This window comes from Prionailurus bengalensis, chromosome A1, assembly GCF_016509475.1.
Source record: "Prionailurus bengalensis isolate Pbe53 chromosome A1, Fcat_Pben_1.1_paternal_pri, whole genome shotgun sequence".
Lineage (NCBI taxonomy): Eukaryota > Metazoa > Chordata > Mammalia > Carnivora > Felidae > Prionailurus > Prionailurus bengalensis.
In genome coordinates, this window is record NC_057343.1 from 178,885,611 (window position 1) to 178,906,655 (window position 21,045).

General features: G+C 56.2%; 1 protein-coding gene across 1 annotated transcript in view; it reads right to left on the reverse strand.

The window, feature by feature from the left end:
• FGF18 (fibroblast growth factor 18) overlaps positions 1 to 18,892 on the reverse strand; it is a 33,223-nt gene extending 14,331 nt beyond the window's left edge. Inside the window, exons 1-3 of the mRNA XM_043596069.1 lie at positions 17,876 to 18,892; positions 17,666 to 17,702; positions 4,046 to 4,226 (exon numbers count right to left, since the gene is read on the reverse strand). Of these exons, the coding sequence (XP_043452004.1) occupies positions 4,046 to 4,226; positions 17,666 to 17,702; positions 17,876 to 17,907 (250 nt within the window). The 5' untranslated portion in view covers positions 17,908 to 18,892. The remainder of the gene's footprint in view (positions 1 to 4,045; positions 4,227 to 17,665; positions 17,703 to 17,875) is intronic.
• Positions 18,893 to 21,045: the final 2,153 nt, after the last annotated feature.

Sequence of the window (21,045 nt, forward strand, 5' to 3'; positions counted from 1 at the left end):
AGGTTAGAGAACTAGACTCTTCCTACTCAGAGTCAACTGCTGAGAGGGAGCACGGTCTCTGGCCTGGGAGCAGCTTGAAGGCTGGCACCAGGTGTGTCTTACCACTGGGTCCCCAGGGCTCAGTAATTCTGTGCCGAGTGAGTGAGGGACCCCAGTTCAAACTAAGAAAAGAGCAGACCACACCCAACAAGAAGGTCCAAAGACCCTTCCTCCTCTGGCCAGACAGCAGCCCGAACAGGCAGTCCCGCTGCCTGGAATTGTGCTGAAGAAGCCTCTTAAGCCTGCAGCTGACCTGCCAGGGCCCCACTGATGAGTGAGAGAGACAAGGTTCTTTCTGGAAGCCCCAGGAATCAGTTCCTGAGAGGGGAACCTCCACCAGAGCCCAGGATGGCACCCCCACCTCCATACAACAGCACCGAGTTCAAGCAGTTATTACTTATATTTTTGCTTTAATAATCATACAATCTTTGAGCATTAGATATGCTCTCTTTCCCATCACCCCATTTCACAGAAGAGCAAACAGGACCAGAAAGGCTAACTCAGATCCTAGGTCTTGAGCTCGCAAGTGGGGGAGCTAGACTCAAATCTTGTCCAACTCCAGAGTCTACCTGCTCGACTCCTCCAAAGATCACCTTCCTGGCTAACACAGTCCCTCCAGTGGCCTGCCAGGAGCTGTTCCGAGCACAGTCAGTCCTGGGAGCCTGGCCTTCTGCAACATGTTGGGTTTGTGCTTACCATTTTTTTTTTTCCCCAAGTAGAAAAACCGTTTTTTCAAATGAAAACCGGCGGGAATATCCAATCATAGGGTGCATATCAAAGCAGAGTCACCTCCACGCCACCACCCCCGGTGCCAGGGTCCCTCCCTGCTCCCTGAGCACAGACTCAGTTGGTCCCAGCCCTCCCCTTCTAAAACTCCAGTTCTGTCACTGTCAGCCCTGCTTCCCATGGCCAAGAGGATCTAATGCCTCCACACCTGGGGCTTAAGTGCATCCATCCCAGAGGCAGGTGGAGTGTGGCTTTCTCACCCTCACTTGGCACAGGAAGAAGTGGAGCCCGGAGCCAGACAAGCTTGCCCCAAGCTCCGCGGGCTGCTTGGTGGCACGGCTGCAACAAAACCCAGGTGTCCTGCATGGTCTGGTGCTGTTTATTCAACATGGTGACTGCCTACAAGGCAGAGGGGGCCAGGACCAAGAGGCGGAAGGGGAGAGGCTGCTGTAAGAACCCTAGGTGGGCAGGGTGACCAGGTCCTGAGCCACCAGCCTGCCAGGTGTCCCACGACTTAAACCTCCAACTTCCTGGCTCCCATTCTTGGCCAGAGCCTGGCCCACCCGCAGGGCCCTCAGGTGCTCTGGGAAAGCTTTAGGGAGTCATGGGGAGACCCTCTTGTAGAGCAGCATGGTGTGGGGGTGTGCTCCCCTCCATGCAGATTTCACCAAAGACTGCTCATGGGGACAGCTCCTGGGCAGGGCACCCAGACTAAGGTGGGCCTGTGCCCTGGGCCTGCCCAGAGTCTAACACCTCTGGACGCCACTGAATCTGAGGCCATGAGTGTCTGTCGGGGTTCCAGACTCCATGTGTTCATGGGGATTCTGTTTATACTTGGTGTTTGCCGCAAGTCCCCGACTGCATTATAATTGCACGTAGATGGAAGCCGTGGGCTGCATCATTCTTTCAGCTGCACAGAGTCCCGAGAAGGAGGGAGCAGGCTCTTGGACTGTCCGGGGAGCCCCCCCCCCCCACCGGCCTGGCTGGGGGCTACTGGCTGCCCATCCCCCCACAGGCAGGGCAGGCCCCTAACACAGCCCCATCCTCCAGGCTGGCTTGGCCACATAAATCACCCTCCCAATAATATTTGTATTGATTATCTAGATTGGAAGCCTCAATTGGCTCCATTGTCTCACTTCCTCTCCCAGGGCTCACAGATGGGGTCCCTTCGCCTCATCTGCGTTTCTAATGCGACACTTAAATGAAGCAGCCTCCGCAGTCAGCAGAGCCCCACGCTGCCCTGGGTGTCAGGGGGGGTGGAGGAGTGATAAACATATTCCTTGAGAGAGGGTGATTAAATCTGGGATTTGTGGAGCTGGAGAAGCCAAAACGGGCTAGTTCCTGGATACTCAAAGTGCGGTCCCTGCACACCACCTGGGCGCAGGTTAGAAATGCAGCGCTCAGGCCCCACTCCGGACCCACCAAATCAATATCAGCATTTAACAAGGTCCCTGAGTGATTCACAGGCATGTTCATGTTTAAGAAGCACTGCTCTGGTCCAACCCTTGTATTGTACAGATGGGAAACTGAGGCCCAGAGGAGGCGAAGGGCTTGCCTGATGTCACGCAGCAGGTGAGATCCCCTAAGTCTCTGGCTGAGGCAGAGGAAGCGAGAGGCAAGTAACTTCTGGAGTGAGGGGGTGGCCATTTCTGGGCTCCTCTCCCTCCAGAGCTCCTACCTCCTGTCTCAGGGCGTGGACAGATGGCTCAGACCAGAGTCTGACCCCCCTCTACTCTTCCCAGCCTGGAGGGGCCAGTGAGAGCTCCGGGGACTCCCCAGGAGGGCACCCTCCTCCCGCCCGGCCGGCCAGCTGCCCCTTCCCTGGCAGCAAGAGGACAGCAGATCCCAGGGAAAACCACCACCTGGGTCTGCCCAGCACAGCAGGGGGCACAGAGAGACAGAGGCCCCTGAGAGGCAGCCAGCAGAGGACCTGAGAGAGGTGGGGCGGAGGGACTGGAGAGCTGTGGTCTGAGGGAGGGAGGCAGGGAGGGCAGAGATGGTGGGGAGGTGGGGGGAAGAGGTGGACAGAAACAAAGAGGGGAAGGGATGAGTACCCAGAAGGATAGGAGAAGGACTCAGAGGGGCCAGTTGAAAGCAGCAGCAGCAGCAGCAAGACTGAGAAAGGAAGAAGGGGAAAGAGGGAGGGAGGGAGGGGAACGGAGGCAGTAAAGAGTGATGGCACAGGGAGAAGGGAGGCAGCTGGCCTGGAGACGGGGAGCCCAGCCCGGCCCAGCCCTGCCCGGCCTTGCCGGCCCCAGCCCCCAGTGACGGTGCAGCTGCTGCACTTGGGCCCTACCATGAGGTCAGTCCTGCCCTGGGGCGGAGGGAAAATAAATGGTGTCCAAGATAAAAGGTCCAAGAAATTATTTGTCTTGTTGTCACGTCTTGACTGCAATGGGCAGGGGCCGGCGGGCAGGCGGGGCATCATCCCAGAAAAGCCTAGGCTGGCAGTCCCACAGTGCATACACAGGACCCCGGTCCCAGCCCCATGCCTTGGCCACCCACAGCCCCGGCTCCCCTGCCCAAGGCCGGGGCCCGGGACACCTCCCACCCAAATCCTGGCCTAAGAAGGCAAGAACCCATGGGGCAAGGTCAGTATTTGCTCAGTGCCTCTCCCAAGATCCACTCCAAGCTCTAGGAAATTGGAGTCCTGTTTCTCTTACTGCTGAGGGTCTTTGTGGGCAGGGGGCCTGGGGAGGGAAGGGGGTTAGGGTGTCTCATTCCTCCCAGCCCCCTTGCAGAGGCAGCATGAGGCGAGTGATGGTTCCCAAACATCTCAGAGGAGGGCTGGACAGTTCCGGGGTCAAGGGCAGGTCAAAGGGACCATAGCCCATGGTGCTAAGAGCGAGCGCTCCCATTCCTCACAGGTGTTCAAGCTCAAGCTCGCAGAACACACACCCATTTGCACACAGGAGCTACCCACCCTCACCCCAGGCCGATTTCCAGCACCACCGGCAGCACCCAAATAACATTCCCTAGAGACTCCCCGCTCTCCAAGCACCTGAACCTGGGGCTGGTGAAGCAAGGCCATGGGGAGCAGCTACCCACGACCACTGGCATTTGCCGGCAAAAGCACTTTTGATTCACAGCTTCAGTTAGTGCCCCACAAAGGCTCTCAGGGGATACACTACTTACTGCAGCTCCATTTTACAGATGAGGAACCTGAAGGCCAGAAAGGCTCGGTGCCAGGTGCAAGATACACAGCCGGGACATGGCAGAGCTGGGATCTGAACCTGAGGTCTCAGAGGGGCCCAGTTAGGGGGGCGGGGCCGGCACCTACCATACTTGTCCCCGTCCTCGCCGCGGGCACTGATCCTGCGGCCCAGGACCTGGATGTGCTTCCCGCTGGTCCGGCTGTAGAGCTGGTACAGCCGCAGCTGCTTACGGCTCACATCGTCCCGAGCCCGCGTCTGGTTCTCCACGTGGATGCGGAAGTCCACGTTCTCCTCGGCCGCCAGCACCTGGGTAGGGAAAGGGGCATCAGTGATCTACCTGGGAGGTCCTAGGTCCCCTGCAGATAGGAGCTGCGTTCACAGCAAAGAGCCAGAGCCCCTGTGTGCCGGCTCTGTATGAGGCCTTGGCCCAGACTCATACCTGCCCTGTTACCACCTCTGTTTCACAGATGAGGCAACCAAGACTCGGAGAGGTGAGGCAAGTTGACCAAGGGGGCCCAGCCAGGAAGTGGCAAAGCTAAGAATCAGGCCTAGGTCTACGGGACAACAACACTTGCCATCTTTCCACCACAGCACCAAGTTAAAGGAAGCAGCATAGAGCATTTGACCTTGGCCACACCGACTCCTTCCCAGGAAAACAGCAGAGGGGAGCCCCGACCCCGACCACATTCCAGGGTGGCCATGAGGATAAAGCGAGCAAGTGGGGAGTAAAGTACCAACATGGACACGGAGATGGGAGAAGCATGGGGGGCATATCACTGTCGTTTGGGTGCACGGCAGGGAAGGACAGAGGCTGCCAAGTCACCCTGGGAAGGAATGGGCCAAAATCCACTGTCACTCGTCCCCAGGAGCCGGGGACTCTCCTCTCCATGTCCAGAGAGTCCTCATGCTCACCCACACTCACCCAGCATCTGCCCCCACCACTGGCCGCTCTTGGAGAAGACTTCATTTTGCACCTCCCACCAAAAGTCCCCGTATCCCCAGAGGTTTAGTTCATGTCTGACCACATCCTCCAGGAAGCGGCCTCTGGCTATGCTGACATATAACTCTCCAGTCTCACTTCCTGAACATGGCCTCTCACCTGGACAACTTGCAGCCACCTCCTCGCCACCTCCTGTTCCCATTCTTGCCCCCTGGTAGTCTGTCTTCCACCAAACCCAGTCACTTAGTATAATCCTCCCTCTTCACACTCTCCAGAACTTCCATCACATCTCGACAAAGGCCCCCACCACGGCCTCAAGGTCCTTCATGATGAGCACCCCGCCCCCCGCCTTCATCTTTTACCACTCCCTCACCACCAGTTACACTGGCTGCCTTATTACATTGCTGAGGATTCCAAACACAAAATATACCTGCCTCGGGGCCTTTGCACATGCTTTTTCCTTGGTTTCAATATTCTTTCCCAGATTTATACATTCTGGCCCCTTTACTTCATTAGGGTCTCTGCTCAGTGTCACATCCTGAGACAGGCCTTCTTTGACTGTTTCTCTGAAGCAGCCCCCACTCCTCTGTCACTCTCCATCTCTCTATCATGCTTTGTTTTTTCTTTCTAACACTGACCAACCTGACATGACTTCTATTTATCTGGTTTTTGTCTGGCTCCCCCTGACTAGGCTGACAGCACCATGAAAGCTGGGGCTGTCTCTTTCTTGCTTGTTGCTATATCCCCAGCACGTAGCACGGTAGAAACTCAAATATTTGTTGAATGCATGGATGAATAAACAAATGAACATTGAAAAGATGTGGAGTTCTGGCATTCCATTTAGTATTAAATTAGGTTTTCCTATGCTTTCCTTTCCTAAATGTACATCTGCCCCATTCCATCTGAAGTGAATTATTCTTGAAGCCCGGACAGCGTTCTCGGTTTGTTCTGTGTGCCCATGAGGTCTGACACGATGTTAGGCATGCAGGACCCCATTCCCATGACAGTATGGCCCCACTCAGCCCAGGGCAGGGCTCCAGGGACCAGGGCTGCCCAAGCAACTGTCTCACCTCTCAACTGTGAGCTCCCAAGGGCAGGAACTGTGTTTTCCTCATCGCACACCCCGTGCCCGGCCCAGGGTCTCTGTCCCCAAGCTGACTTACATATGTCCTCTGACGCTGGCCTGGGCCCCACAAGCAATTCAGCAGGACCACAGTATTTAACCTTCACTATCATCCTCGGGGTGGAAGTATCATCCCACATTACAGGTGAGGAAACTGAGGCCCCAAAGCTAAACTGACAAGGTCACAGTACAGGCAACGGCAGAGTAAGCCCCAGTTATGGCCCCAAAGCCCTTCGTTCAGCCCCACTTGGTTGGGCCCCACTTGCCCCTCCGGCACGATCGGGAGGAGGTCCCAGATTCGAAACCCAGGGGTGCGCCACTCACTAGCTAAGAGACCCCAGGCAAGTCACTAACCCCTCTGTACTTCAGTTTCCTCACGTAGAAAACGAGAGGGATGACAGTGGCACCCACGTCACGGGCTGCCCTGCAGATGAAACACGGAAGTCTTAGAACAGGGCCTAGCACAGAGTACGCTCTCAGTAGGTGTGAGTGAGGGAACCCAAGGGGCATTAAGAGGCTCACCGTGAATCCTCTCCGGAAACACCCTCAGATCACACTCCTCGTCCCTACACGCAGGGCACTTCTCCTCGCAAATCACACTTTGGGAAGATGCTATTGCTTCCGGTCCTTCCAGACACCCCTGCAGCATGGGGATGCTTACCACCTCCATTTAACAGATGTAGAAACTGAAGCTTTGAGCCACACGGCCAGTGGTGCAAGGCCCACCACGGGTGCACGCCCCTTACTTCCTCTATTCTCCATGGCCAGCCCCTGTCACCATTCACAGCCAGGCTCTGACGCCTGGGACCCACCCCCTTCCATATCCTGATGCTCAGGGAGGGAAGAGCTCCATCGGCCCCTGAGGTTCACACCTGGTGGGCGCATGTCCTGAAGACGCCCCCACCCACGGCCCTCGACCTTCCTGGTATGACTTCCTGAGGTAGCCCGGCCCTGTCCCCTCCCCCAAGGGCAGGCCTCCAGCCTCCTTCCCTGTCCTCCAACTCTCCTCCTGCTCACAGGAGACCTTATCGACCAGAGGTCAAACCAATCTCCTTACCCTGGGTCCCCAAGGGGAGCTGCCCTGCCCCAGAAGCCAGCCTCCCATTAACGATTTTCTCCCTGGCCCACTGGACAGAGGCAGTGTGGGTGACCCAGGGTCAGCAGGGGCTATCCGGTGGCCCTTCTCCAGGATGTGGGGGGAACAATCCATCTTGCCCAGCTTCCACCATTTAAGCCACGTTCTGTGGTCACATTCTTCCCAAGGGAGGTAGCAGGGGTGGGCCTCTGACACATACACAGAGTCCATCCTTCTGAAAAGGCAGTGAGGCCCCTGGGCTTCCTGGGCAAGACCTCTGGGGAGCCCCAGGCCTTTGCACAGGTCAGGCCCTCTGCCCAGGGTACCCTGCCCCCTCTGCCCAGCTGACACCTGCCCTCAGGTGCCTCCTCTGGAAGCCTTTTCTGCTCCCCATCCTCCAGCTGGGTTAGGGCCTCTGGGCACTACAGTAATGGCTTAGTGTCCCCAGAGTTTAGCCTGTCCAGCTCATCCGGGGGTCTCCAGCTCTGGCCCCAGGAGGTTGCCTGGCCGATGTGTGCTAAATGAGGTGAGGATGGTGAGGATGAGGGAAACCTAGAGGCCAAAATCAGCCCCACCACTTACTACCCAGACAAGCAGAATGCCCAACAGAGTGGTGGCAAGGGGCGTCTGCAAAGCTATCAGCTGCTAGGCTTTCCTAGGCACTTCCTTCCAGGCACTGTGCTCCGAAGCCCTCTGTGGTACCTCCTACAATTCCCTCAGCCACTCTTGGAGGTGGGCACCAGGTAGAGCTCGCTTCGCAAAGGTCACTGGACCTCTGAGGCATCTCTCCAGGGCCACGGAGCCAGAACGCGGACAAGCAGGGCTCCTGCATCTGCCTCGGGACCAATCTCTCCCTCCTCCTCTCTTGCTCATGGGGTAGCAGGCCACTTGTCCCGGTGCCTAAGAGGGGGCCTGCCTTCCAGGCCTTTCCTAGAATAGTCAGAGCGGCTGTCTGCTGGCTAACGCCCCTCCAGGTGCCCAGTCGTCTGGGCTGTTGAAGAGTTGCACGGTGAACAAAACCAGACTGGCACAGCTCTCACAAGGTGAGCAGGGCTGGCACAGACAGGATGTGTCCTTAGGCACAGGAAGGCACCTTCTGTCACTCTGCCTTCCCCCCACCCCAAATTACCTTTTGGGTCGAAGCAGCTTTTCCCACAGCAGATGGCATATAGAGGGGTCCCCATGCAGCCCAAGACTCCCAATTACCACCCCCCTGCCAGCCCCTTCCCTGCCCTGAGAGCTGGGTCTCCGGTGGAAATATTCACTCCCCCATCCAGGAATTGCACAGAGGCAACAATGGGCTGACAGGTTCACGTCTCCCCACACCGGGGTCCACGGAGGTCCCAGGCCTGGCACAGACAAGGTGTCTGGTGGGACAGAGCCCCCTGCCTTCGGCCTGGCCTGCAGTGGAGCCCAGCTCTCTAACGCACAAGGCGAGTTTGGTTCCTACCCCACACTCTGCCTGGCTCCCCACTGCCCACAGCACCCGCTCGGGGGCCTTTACAGTCTAGCCTCTCCTACCTTCCGAGCCTCCTCTCTCAGGCACCTGGGGTGAACCTTCCATGGGGTGATCTCAGTGCCAGCTTCCAGACATCAACCCAGGTCCCCTCCTTCTGGCGCATCCGTCAGCCACGACTGCTCCCTCTGGCTGAAGATCTCGGCCTCGTGGACCCACTCATGCTCTGAAGACACGTGTGGGGGCTTCCTGTATCTCCCCACCTTCCACAGACATGGTCACACATCACTTATGTACACACACAGCACGAGTGAGCACACACCACATGTAGTCAACAACAAAATGACTCGCACTAACTGACGTCTGGGGTCACCTGGCTCCACCCTGAATCACCACTCGGTTTGGTATCTTTTTTTTTTTTTTTTAAGTTTATTTTTTTGGTGGGGGAAGGGGCAAAGAGAAAGGGAGAGAGAGAAAATCCCAAGCAGGCTCCTCACCGCAGAGCCTGACACAGGGCTTTAACTTACAAACCGTGAGTCACGACCTGAGCTGCGACCAAGAGTCAGACGCTTAACTGACCGAGCCATCCAGGCGCCCCAGTTTGATTTCTTTAACCCCTCAGTTTTCTCACTAGCAGAATGGGGATTGTTCGTAATATCTATCTCAGGAGCACCTGGGTGGCTCAGTTGGTTGAATGTCCAACTTCAGCTCAGGTCATGGTCTCCCAGTTCCTGGGTTCGAGCCCCGCATCGGGCTCACCGCTGTCAGCACAGAGCCTGCTTCAGATCCTCTGCCCTCCTCACTCTCTCGCTCTCTCTGCCACTCCCCTGCTTGCGTGCATGCTCTTTCTCTCTCTCAAAAATAAACATTAAAAAAAATCTATCTCAGAGAAAAAGACAACACAGCCACAACTTTTTTCTTTTTCTTTTTTCTTGTGTTTTGTTTTCTGAACAGCCACGCCACGACTTACTGAGCGCTTTCCTCTGTGCTAAGAATCACTTTAGGTAAACTACCTTATGGGATTCCCAGGGTGGGCCTATGAGTTCTATAATTATCGTACCCACTTTACAGATGAGAGAACTGAGGCTTAGAGAGATTATATCGCTTGTCCAAAGACACTCACTACTGAGAAAAGGAATCCAGATTCAAATCCATCTCAGTCTAGAGCTCAAGCTCTCCACCCCTTCACCCTTGCCTGCTTTCACTCTCTCCTCTCTCCACCCCCGCCTCTACCTCTATTCAGGATGGCAACTGGTTCTGGCCACAAGCCATGGCTGGGGCAGGGATTGGAGCAGGGATTAAACATGAAAGGGCTCAAGGCCTTGAGCTCACTCCCCCTACTCAAGAGGAGGATGGGGTCACACTGCCCCCTCCCGCCCAGGTCCCCATCCTTGAGGCCTCATACAATCCATGCCCCTGTCTCCAGGCAGCCTGCCCAGAAAGGGAGGGTCTCCCCGTCCCAGGAGGGGCAGCCCACAGACTTCCGGCCACATTCCACCACCGCCTGCCTCCTCCTCCAGCAGCAATGTTGCCAGCCCTGCTGAGGGCGTTCAGAGTTTCTCCAAAGTCTCAATTCCCCCCTCCAGGAGTGGTCCCGGGTAAAGTCAGCCCTGCTCTCCGTCCCAAAATGCAGCTCCCCACAAACTCTTCCTAGAGAGCGGGCCTGGACTCAGGCCCAGGAGTGGCTGCCAGCCCCAGTGCTCTGTGGCTTCTTATTATTCGTGAGGGAGAAACTAACACTGGCTCCCACTTGCTAGGTACTTGCTTTGTGCCGGGGCCTGAGCTAAGCACTTTGCAAGCAAGGTCTCCTTCCTCCTCACACAATCTGGGCTGGTCAGAATGATTCCCGTCCCTGTGACAAAGGGAGACACAGACAGGCCAAGGGACTCATCCACGTTGCACACAAAACGACAGAGCCAAGATCTGAACCCATCTCTGGCTCTAGAGCCCATGGATTTTCCCCAGCCGGCATCTGTAGGTGGAAAAGGGAGGAGGAAGGTGGAGCCCACCTCTGGATCTGAGTTTGGCTCAGGTTCACACTCCCACCACCCCCTTCAGCCCCAGGCTTTCCCCCTCTATCCCGTCACAGTCCCTACACCCAACCCAGCCAGAACAGTGATGTTGGTGATGTTGTAAAGGGCCCTTCCCCACCCCCAGCCTGTCCATTAAGCTCCCAGGGCTACCAAGGTATTGATTGGCAGGGCTGAGCCATCAGCATGGGAGGGAGGTGCTGCCACCCAAAGTGGCTGACTAGAAGCCCCTCTCTCCACACATCAGCCTTCTCCATACAGATCGTCAATACAAGTACCTCTGGTGGTCAACCCTGGAGCCAGCTTGGGGAAGGAGGCAGGACCCCTAAAGACCCACATTCCCTTATTTTATTTATTTTCCCCTCTCCTTCAAACCCTGTTTCACTTCCCTGTCCCTTAAAGCATGTGGGTGGGGAGAGTGGTCATGCATACCGACCAGAAACAAGCCCTTTATTCTGGCATTCAATGCCTACCATGGCCTTTTACATCACCCCTCTTCCTAAACTTGGTGCTCCAACAGGCTTAGAGTCCCCTGAGCATATCAGGCTGTTCCCTGTTTCCATCTAGAGATATTCCATGTACCTGCAATGGCTTTTACACACACACACACACACACACACACACTCATTCACTCACTCACACATGTACACACAGGTTCACACCATCTTCACCTGCCTTATTCTTAATCTAAGATTCAAACAGGGCATCTTCTCTGGCCAGATCCTCTTCCCCCAGTCTGGTTTCATGGCCCTTCACCAGGGTACCCATGGCACCCTGGAGCCCATGTCCCCCTGCAGCCCATGTCCCCCTGCACAGACCCCTCTGATTTCTCTCAAGTCCCCAAGGGCTGGGATAGGTCCTGAGTCTCCTTGCCCCATGCCTGGTGCCAGAAGGGACCTGCCCTAGAGAAGCTATGGCCCCTCCACTCACTTACTCAACAGTCATCCCGCCTGCCAGGTCTGTGCGATGTGCCGCAGGGCCCTCGGGATGGGTCCAGCCTCCCTTGACTTCCAGGAACAGGCCTCTAGACGCACCAACGTCAAATGCCCAGCTGCAGCGCGTATTACTTAACATTTACAGTGATCCAGGTGCTGTGCCCCTGGGTGATCACAATTCACCCTCTCAGCAACCCCAAGAGGGAGGTTCTACCCTGACACCCACAACAAAGATGAGCCACCGTGAGGCCGAGCAATTTGCTCAATCTGAGACTACCAAGGGGCCAAGGCGGGGTGTGATCTGGTGGGCCAGATCCAGAGCCTGAGCTCCTATGCATCCCTGTGAGCCTCACGGAGAACACACTGGGGCCTGTGACAGTGACAAAGTGCAAAGAGGTTCCAAGGCAGAGGCGGAATGGGGATGAGGGAGGTAAATAAAGCTGCCCAAAGCATCAGCCCAAAGTCTCTTCACAGGGAACACTTTGAGGAAAAAACTGAAGCCTTGGATGCCTTCTTGGCATTCTCTTTAAAACCCAGTCCAAGGCCACCCAGGCAGCGGATGTCCCATAAATGTTTGCTGATCGCTACTGAGGCACAGCACCATAACTGAGTACCTACTGCATACTTGGCCCAAGACATGATTCCAATTACACCTTTGGGGAGTGGTATTATCATCCCTATATCTTGCGTGATGAGGAGGCAGAGACTCAGAGAGGTTAAGGATCTTGCCCAAGGCCACACAGCCTGGGCGTGGTGCAATGAGGATTAAATGCAGGCCTAAGTCCAAAGCCTGTGCTCTCAACTTGGACAAGAGGAGCCCGGAAGTCACCGACGCAAGGAGTATGTCCCTCCTAGCCTTGCCCAGCACCCTGCAGCACGATACCCACCTAACGCACACACAGAGCATGTAACTGATTTAACGAGTACCATTACACATTATTGAGTGCCAGCTAGCTATTCTGTGTGTATTAGCCCATTTAGTCCCCACAATAACCCTTAAGAACTAGGTATCTCTCACTGCCCCCGCTTTACAGATGGGGAAAACAGAGGTGCAAATTGTTGAAGGTTAAGAAATTTGCCCAGCAGCACACGATTCAAACCAAGGTCTCTCCTGTGCCAAAGCCCATGTGTTCAAACTCCACGGAAGTCATCTAGCTCACGTCACTGATACCCAGGTGGGTAAACTGAGGCCCAGGGAGGGAGGCCATTCAGTGAGCCAGTGACAAATCCAGGACTGATCCCAGGGGTCCTGAGAGTGTTTCTGCTCTGTGGCCCACGGGAGGCTTGTCCTTGGCCCCATCTTCGGCACTGGAGAATTTTAAATGGCCCATGGGCGTGACACCATTTAGATGTCAGAGCAATGAACAAACACCTCCCAGCCCCTACCAGCAAGCCTGATTAAAGCCTGAGGGGCCTGCTGACCCACCAACGTTTCAGAACAAGTCCCCAGACTCAGGCCCAAAGTGGAGACAACAGGCCTCTGCCCTTTCTGAGGCCCGGTGGCCATCGCCCAGCCCAGGCCACCCTGACAAGGCCCTTAGCACTACCGCTGTATCCCTGGCATACAGGGTCCCTGTATCCCTGGCCGTGTTCTGCCAGTCTGCGAGTGGGGGCGACTGGACCCGGTAAGAAATGCGGAGCACACATTGGTGAACCAGAAAGTCCCCGCCCTCAGAAAGGAAACAATCCACATCTCCCATCTCCTGGCCACCAGGAGGAGACAGTGCCCTGGGGAAGGGGAGCTTACCACCCTGACAGGGGCGTGGGGGCCAGGGAGCCCTCCCCAAACAAGAGGCATTAGGGCTAGAGTCCTGGACAGAGGACCAGGCTCCACACTGGCCCCTGCTCTCACCCTTAGGAAGCAGGGACCACTTTGTTGGTTGTTTTCTTCCCATTCTACACATGCCAAAGCTGAGACCTGAGAGGTTAAGAAACTTGCTGAGGTCATACAGCAAAGGTAAGGCAGTGTGACAACAGGGAGCCAGGCTAGCGGACTCCAGAGCCCTTAGGCTGCCATTTAATAAGCCTGGGGCCCAGAGCCAGGTGACCCAGAGTCGAAGCCAGCTCTGCCTCTGTCCTGCTCAGTGGACAGAGGCAGGTTATTTCATGCTTCTGGGCCGCACTTCCTTGTCTGTAGAATTCCCTAGTGCCAGGCTGGTTGTGAGGCTTAGCCTCCGTGATGTGAGAAAGAGCCTGCCTGTCACATAGCGACCCTTTCAGTCCAGAACATTCCAGGAAAATCAGGGTCTGCAGACTCTGAGTCAGATGCCTTCCATCGGAGACACCTACCCGGGCTCTGACCATCTGGTACGACGGAGACCCATCAGGAGAATCCCAGGGGAATCTCTCTCTCACTGAGGAACCCTAGCATGCCTCTTGGGAACTCTCCTTTCCCACCAGTATTCTTTCTGAATAATTTTGGTATTCTTTCTGAAAAGGTCTGTCTGGTGTCGGGGAAAGCATACAGAATCTTGAATCCAGAGTCTTGACTCTTGGCATTGGCCTTCAACAAATCCCCTTCCCACTCTTTGCCTCAATTTCTCCAACTGTCAAGTAGAAATGCTACCCCTCCTACTTCAGGAGGAAGAATGGTAGGAAGAAGGAAACAAGCTTCCTGATGCAAGAGCCTTAGAGTTTTCCTGGGCTGGATATGCCAGCCTCCCTGCACTTCTCAGGAGGCAGGATTAAAGGAACTCAGGTTTATCTGGCCTCTCCCCTCTAGCCTGGATGCATCTTGAGGCCAGAAACTGACTTGGGTTGTTCCCAGGGCTGGCAAGAAGCAGGTTTCCAGCAAGTGTTTGTTGAATGAATACCTGACCGGATGGACAGAAGGATGACGTTGCTGCCTTAAGAAATCAAATGTGCTACCCAATAGGATAGCTTCCCATCATCCTCACGTCCCAAAGGACTCTGTCTCTGGCTTTCCTATTGTAGCCAACTAGAAGAAAGGTTCAAATCCTCACTGAGGAAGCCAGGTGTGGGGGGGTGGTCAGGCCAAGAGGGGGCGTGGAAGGAAACTTCAAAACTTTGAACACATCATGCGGTGAGGGAGGAAGTGGAGCTCTGGGAGTGACAAGGGCTGGGTGGCAGAAACCCCCCTTCCCAGGCTCGCCTCAAGCCTGGCCTGTCTGGGGAAGGCCAGGACCTAGCCGAGCCTGGCGGTAGGAACAATGTCAGGCAGGTGCCGGCCAAGCTGCGTGAAAAGCCCAGCCCGGTGTCATTGTCAGCGCTCAGCCAAGTGCAGAAAAGCAATTTACTGGTCACGCCGCCTGCTCCCCTCGGAAATTTTTAAAATTCTTCCGATTTGAGCTATCCGTGGTGTCCCAAGTTGTATGGAGAAGGGATTTTATTAAATTCCCAGCTTCCCGCTTCCTGGGGTGGCCAGCAGGGGGGAGGGGACAGGGCGGGGCTCACCACATGGTTGGTTGGGGGGGAGCGAGGGGGAGGGCAGTGTCTGGCATTGACTGTGCTGTCTCGAAAATGTGGCTAGAGATGGGGGCTGATGACCGATGGCTGGGGAGAAGGGAGGAGCCCAGAAACTCTAATGCTAAGACTGGAGCAGTCCCCCAAAACATAGAGGTGGGGGAAGGGAAGGGCATAGGTGTGTCCATTTCCCAGCAGAACAACATACCCTCCTGGGTAGGTGAGAGTTTCCAAACCCTTCTCCACACTTAGCATGTATCACTTCAGCCTCGAAGCCACCCATCTCCCAAATGATGAAGCTAACACTCACAGGGGTCTACAAAGGAGGAAGGAGGAAGCTGGGACTCGGGTCCAGTCTGCCAGATTGTAAAGCCCTGAGCCCTTCCCACCATGCAGGAAGGCCTCCCCTGGCCCAAAGGGAGCTCTCGCCACCCCTGCTAAGTGCACCCTGCCAGCGAAGTAGCTGCTCTCCCAACACCGCCTCAGCAGGCAGCGGACCTCGGCTCCCAGCAACTACCACTCCCACCCCTCATCTCTGCCTCTCACGGCCACTCCACCTTTGTCCCTAAAGCATGAGTGGGGACATAAGCCTGCCGTTTCTTTATTGTTGGGAATCATAGGTGCTTTTGAAAATCCATGGAGAGCTGAGAGTCTTCTTGAAGATGTGAGCACATCTGAGCACCATTTTGGTGCAACGTTTCAGGGGCCTGCCTCCTCCATAATCCCGTCCTTAGATACTCTCTGGGTGCATGGACCATGGGTTAACTACATCAGCCTCATGGCAGTTCGGATGGGGAAAGACTGCCAAGAAAGGAAGAGGGAAGAGAGCGGGGAGAGGAGGCGCCATCACCTGCTTGAAGCCCTAACCCAGGTGTCCCACCCAGCTCTTTCCTAAGAAGCTAGCTCTAGCTCTGGCCAGGAGGTGGAGGTGGGATGCAGAGTCCAGGTTCCCTCCCTCACGCTTCCCCAGAGAATACAAAGACCATACTGCAAACCCTCCTGGGCCCTGCTTTAAGGACCAAGGGGCAGCCAGCACCAGGAGGGCAACCAAGTCCACAGCCATTCCCTGCCTCCAATGCCCATTTCATCACGGCCGCATTCCCGGGTGCAGCACTTAGGGAAAAGAGCTCCCATCCAGGTAAGACAAACAGATCCCCTGGAGTGACCCTGGGTCCTGCCCTCTGCTTGGAGACTCAGCTGTAAACCAGGCAGGCCATGCCTGGCACTGGCTCTCTGACACCAGCCATTCCCACCCCTGCCCCCGCCATCATAGGGTCACATCTGCTTTGGCAAACAGCCAGTTTTAAGTTACTGACTCCAGTTATATTGATTCAAGGAGTCACTGGGGACCCCGGCCTGACTAACAGGAGGACAGAACCCATCAGTCTGTCTGTCCGTCCACCCATCCATCCATCCATCCTTATAGCCCCCCGCCCCAATTAGCTGCCCCAAGCCCAGTGTCCATCCTGACGCTGAGTCCTCTCCCAGGAGTGGAAGGGGAGGTAAGCAGACCCGCCACCACACCAAACACTGAGAGAGGCTGCTTGAGTCTCAGCAGCACTCAACACTCACAACACTCCTTATGCCGTAAAGCTGGGAGAGCCACCATTTTCCCTGCTCAAGGGTCTTGGGGCACCTCTGGAACCCCAAAAGCTACAACCTGAGCATCTTCTCTAACCCTGCAGACACCTGCCTTCAACCCAGGGGGTAAGGGGCATTTAATCTCTTTTGGCCCCTATCCAGCTCCTCCTAGGGCCCCTCCCTTGCAGCTCTAAGTGGGTGGGGGGCTAGGGCAGCTGGCACTTCCTATTCCCTTTCCCTTTGCCGCCCCCCCCCCCAAACCATGCTGAGGCAGCCCTGGTCTGGTTCTAATCGGGGCTGAAGTCGCTCCCTCCTTCCCTCTTCTCTTTCTTTGCCCCCCCCCCCCCCCGCTTTTCCTTCATTTCCACGGCTTTGGAAGCCAGCGCGTTCCAACTGTCTGCGTGCCAAGACCTTCCCGAGTCTGAAAGCTGCTGAAGTAACAGATCAGATTTTAGCAAGTGCTTTCCAGGCTGAGCGCCAAGCCCTCTTCTGATTCACAGGGAGCGAGCAAGCGAGCGGGGAGCAAGGCGGGGAACAAGCCGAGGGCCACACCACCTTGGGCAAGGGTGTGCAGAACGTGGCCAGTTCCGTAGCGGCTTCAAGGGCAATGGCCCCTCAGTCCAATAGCCCGTCTCTGCTACCTCTCACCGAGTCTCCTAGCGCTCGCTCGCGTGCTCTCTCTTTCTCTCTCTCTCTCTCCCTCTCTCTCTCCTGCAAACGCCTTTGAAACCACAGAGTAATTTACAACTGAAGCTTTCTCCCTGGACTCAAAATCCATTCGGCTGAAAGGAGCTTTTTTGTTTGGAAGAGCGAGCGGAGATATTAAGGGACGGTTGGCAGGAAAAATGCCCAGGTCCCAACTCCTCGCCGATTGTGGGCAGGGGGGCTTGAAGCAGGGCACATTGCAGCGGGTGAGTCCGCTGGTTCCGGGGATCTCTTCCCAGCCGAGGCCGACAGGGGCCGCGCCAGTCTGAGCCCTGCAGCACAGCCCCTTGCCCTTGGCTGGTCCCCCGCCGGCGCAGGGCGCGCGCGGAGCCGCCCTTTGGCGCCCTGGGAACAGGTGCACTGGGCTCGGCGCCCAGTAGGGGTGGGGCACAAGGAGGGGGCGCGGCCCGGGGAAGGGGGGTCGACCTGTACCGAGAAGCAGGGGCAGGGGGAGGTCAGAGTCAGGATCCCACATACCTGTACCTGGAAGCACAGCAGCAGGAAGTGTAAACACCTGCGGGAGAGAGATGGAGAGGTGGTCAGTGGGACTTGAGGGAGGGGGGCACGCGGACAGACAGACCGATACGCAGTCGGAAAGTCAGACGAACGGCCGGGCGGGCAGACAGAGTCACAGGCACACGGACAGACGGCAAGGCAGGGTAGGCAGCCCCGCGCGCGGGCGCTTACAGGCAAGTGCAGGCGGAGGGCGCTGAATACATCGCTGGGCGGGGGGGAGGCGGCGGCTCCTAGCCCAGCCTGCACATGTCCGCTCCGCGCGGCCGGGACCGGGCGCCTCCGCCGCCGCCGCCGCCGCCGCCGCCGCTGCTGCTGCTCCCTCCTCGCCGGCTGCTGCTGCTGCAGACTCTGCTGCTCCGGGGCGCTCCGCGGCGCGCCCTGCGGCATCAGCGCCCCGCGCGGCTCCTCCCGAGCGCTGCGCCCTCCGGGCTGGCGCGGGGGCTACGGGGTGGCCGCCGCTGTGCAAGAGGCGCCCGGCTGGTGCGGGGAAGCTTGCTCACTGCTGGCCGTCCGTCTGTCCGGGCGTCTGCGGGAGGCTGGCTGCTCGGTTCACTCCGGGGGCAGCATGAGCAGCGGGGCTGGAAGCTGGGGCGCGCTCTCCGGCCGGGGCCCGGGGCGGTGCGGGGCCAGAGGTCAGCGCTCCAGGGCCGGGGCGCGCGGCTGCAGCAGGAACGCGTCACGGCCGCACCGTCTGGGCGCCCGCCGGCTCATGTCTCCTCCTCCGCGTCTCTCCGGCCGTGCGCATCGCCGCCTCCCACCACTGGCGGCGGCCGGGGCGTTTTCTACGCGCGGGCGGCGAGGGGGCGGGGGGCCGGGGGCGGGCCCGGGCCCGAGTCGGCACAATGAGGATGCGGGGCCCGGGGGCTCCCCCCTCGGGGCGCGGCCGGACGGGCGCTCAGCTCGGCTGGGTGCGCCGCGCCCACATCAAAGGCGGCCCAGCCTGCTTGCCTGCCTGCCGCGGCCTCTCCACTGCCTCCGCCTTCTCCTGGCGGCTCCGGGTTGGAGGGAGGCGCTCAGACTCTCGGCGACAGGACCGGCGAGGGGCAGAGCTGGTGAGCGCTGGAAGCCGTCGGAGCTCTGCGCCCGGGCGCAATGACCCGCGCCGCGGCGCAAATGCTGCCGGAATTGGGAAGGCTGCGGTCCCCAAGAACGCAGTTAGGTGCGGGGCGTCCTCACTCGCCCACATTCGCTACTAGCACTCACTCACACCCTTTAGCGCAGGAGTGGGGAGCCAGGAGGGGGCGGGTCAGGCCCAGCCCCCGGGGCGGCACCGCTTAAGAGGGTTCGTTTTTACCCGCCCTGTGAGTCCACGCAGGAACGTGGCGTGCCCCAGATGCCTACTCGGATGGCTGGCACTCTTAAGTGAGACCCCTTCGTATCTCTCCGTCCTTGCCCCTGCGGGAAAGGGGTCTCCAGGACTTCTCTCCCCCTCAACCCCTTCCAGGACTCTCGGGTCGCTTCTCCCGCTCCCAGCTGGGCTCCCGGGTAGACAAGCCTGCTTTGGAAACGCGCGGCTGCCACCTAGCGGCACTGAAGCGTCGCTGCAATCCCGCCCAAGAGGGCTACAGGAAGCAACCAGCAGGACTCTGGTCAGCGACCACTCCAGGCCCTCCTCCCGCCACCTGGCTGAGACTTGCTTCCGTTTGCACACTAAGCGAATTTAGTCCCTTTTTAACCAGGTCAACAAGGAGGACATCTCTTCTCACCGCCTCTCCCCGCTTCAGAGGCGTCACTCCCGCCCTTCCCACAAACTTCAGAATTGTAGGTGTTCTTGTCATGTGCAACTGCCTCACTCTCTAGTGAAGTTTCTAGTGGCAGGCTTCCTGATGCTAAGGGAAAGAGGTCATTGTGGGAAGGACACTGAAGAACAAACTCAAAAAGCAAAATTCAGAAATACATGCTATCTGGCTAGATCCCTCCTGTGTCCTTGGCGGCAGCTGACAGCCTTCATTTCACTAGAGCATAAACTGAAATAGCTGTCAAACAGCGCTATTTCTCAGTTACGGAATACGAAATTTCAACTGTTCCAAGTATCAGTCCAAGCTGTTTTAAGTTCCTTTTAAAGCTGAGGCTCTTAAACAGGCCGCCTCTATTTCAGCATTGGACACAAGAGCAGAAAACTTCTTGAAAACTGGGTACTGGGTGATGGAAAAGGTCCCTGTGTGAAGCACTGGACTCAATTTAGACATTCTCATTGCAAGGACTGATCTTGCTATATACTATTATTAGTTACTTTTAAATGGAATGCGTATATAACTATGTTCTACGTAAAATGCTTGCAACTTTTTCCAATGTTCAGATAGTGTGTCTTTCAACTGCACAAATATCACCCAAGTTAAGGCTGACCCAAAAGGTCCAGTCAAGAGAACAGTCCTGAATAAGAGCATCAACTCAAAAGTCAGAAATCCTGGATTTGAATATTGCCTCATTTACTTATAAATTCCAGCAAGTAACAGTCTGAGACTCTGCTTCATCTACAAACTATGGCTAAGAACAGTAACAACCCAAGAGTTGTTTCCAGTTACTGAATGAGGTCATTCAGAGTCTGGCACATAATGAAGGCTCCAAAGGTTTTAGCTGTTATTAGTAATTGTAATTATGATTCTCAGATTTTCACTTATGATTTCATGAAGTAGGTAGTATCATTCTCAACTTACAGTTGAAGAGGTGTCTAACCAGAAGGTCGTGACTCCAAATTCACACCTCAAATCTAGTTTTCATACTTTTCTTACTCCATACGTGAATCTTATATGAGGTTTTCCTATCTCAATTTGACATGTTCATATAGCACTTAATATGTAATACTAATTTGGTAGTCACTTATCAATTCATTCAATCACCATTTATTGAGATCCTACTGTCAGGCCATGGGGGAAGAAAGACAAGTTCTTGTCCTGAAAAAGCCACTTCATTGGGGGCACCGGAGTGGCTCAGTCTGTTAAACATCTGACTCCTGATTTTTTGGTTCAAGTGATGCTCTCACGGTTGGTGGGATCAAGGTCTGCATCAGGCTCTACACTGCCAGCACAGAGCCTGCCTGGGATTCTCTCTCCTTCTCTGCTCCCTTCCCCAAAATAAACTTAAAAGTAATAAAAAAATAATAATAAAAAGCCACTTCACTTCTAGGGAAGATGGGCAATGAGCAAGTTAAGAGAGAAATTCTAGCTTGTTATCAGGGCTTTGAAGAAAACCAGTGGTATAGAAAACACTTCTAAGTAATACTTGGGCTAAGACACAAAGGTGGGGAGAACCAGCCATGCAAAGGAATATTCCAAGCAAAAGACATCAAGTGCCTGCAAGCAGAAAAAGGCTAGGTGACAGGAAGGACTAGGCCAGGGGTG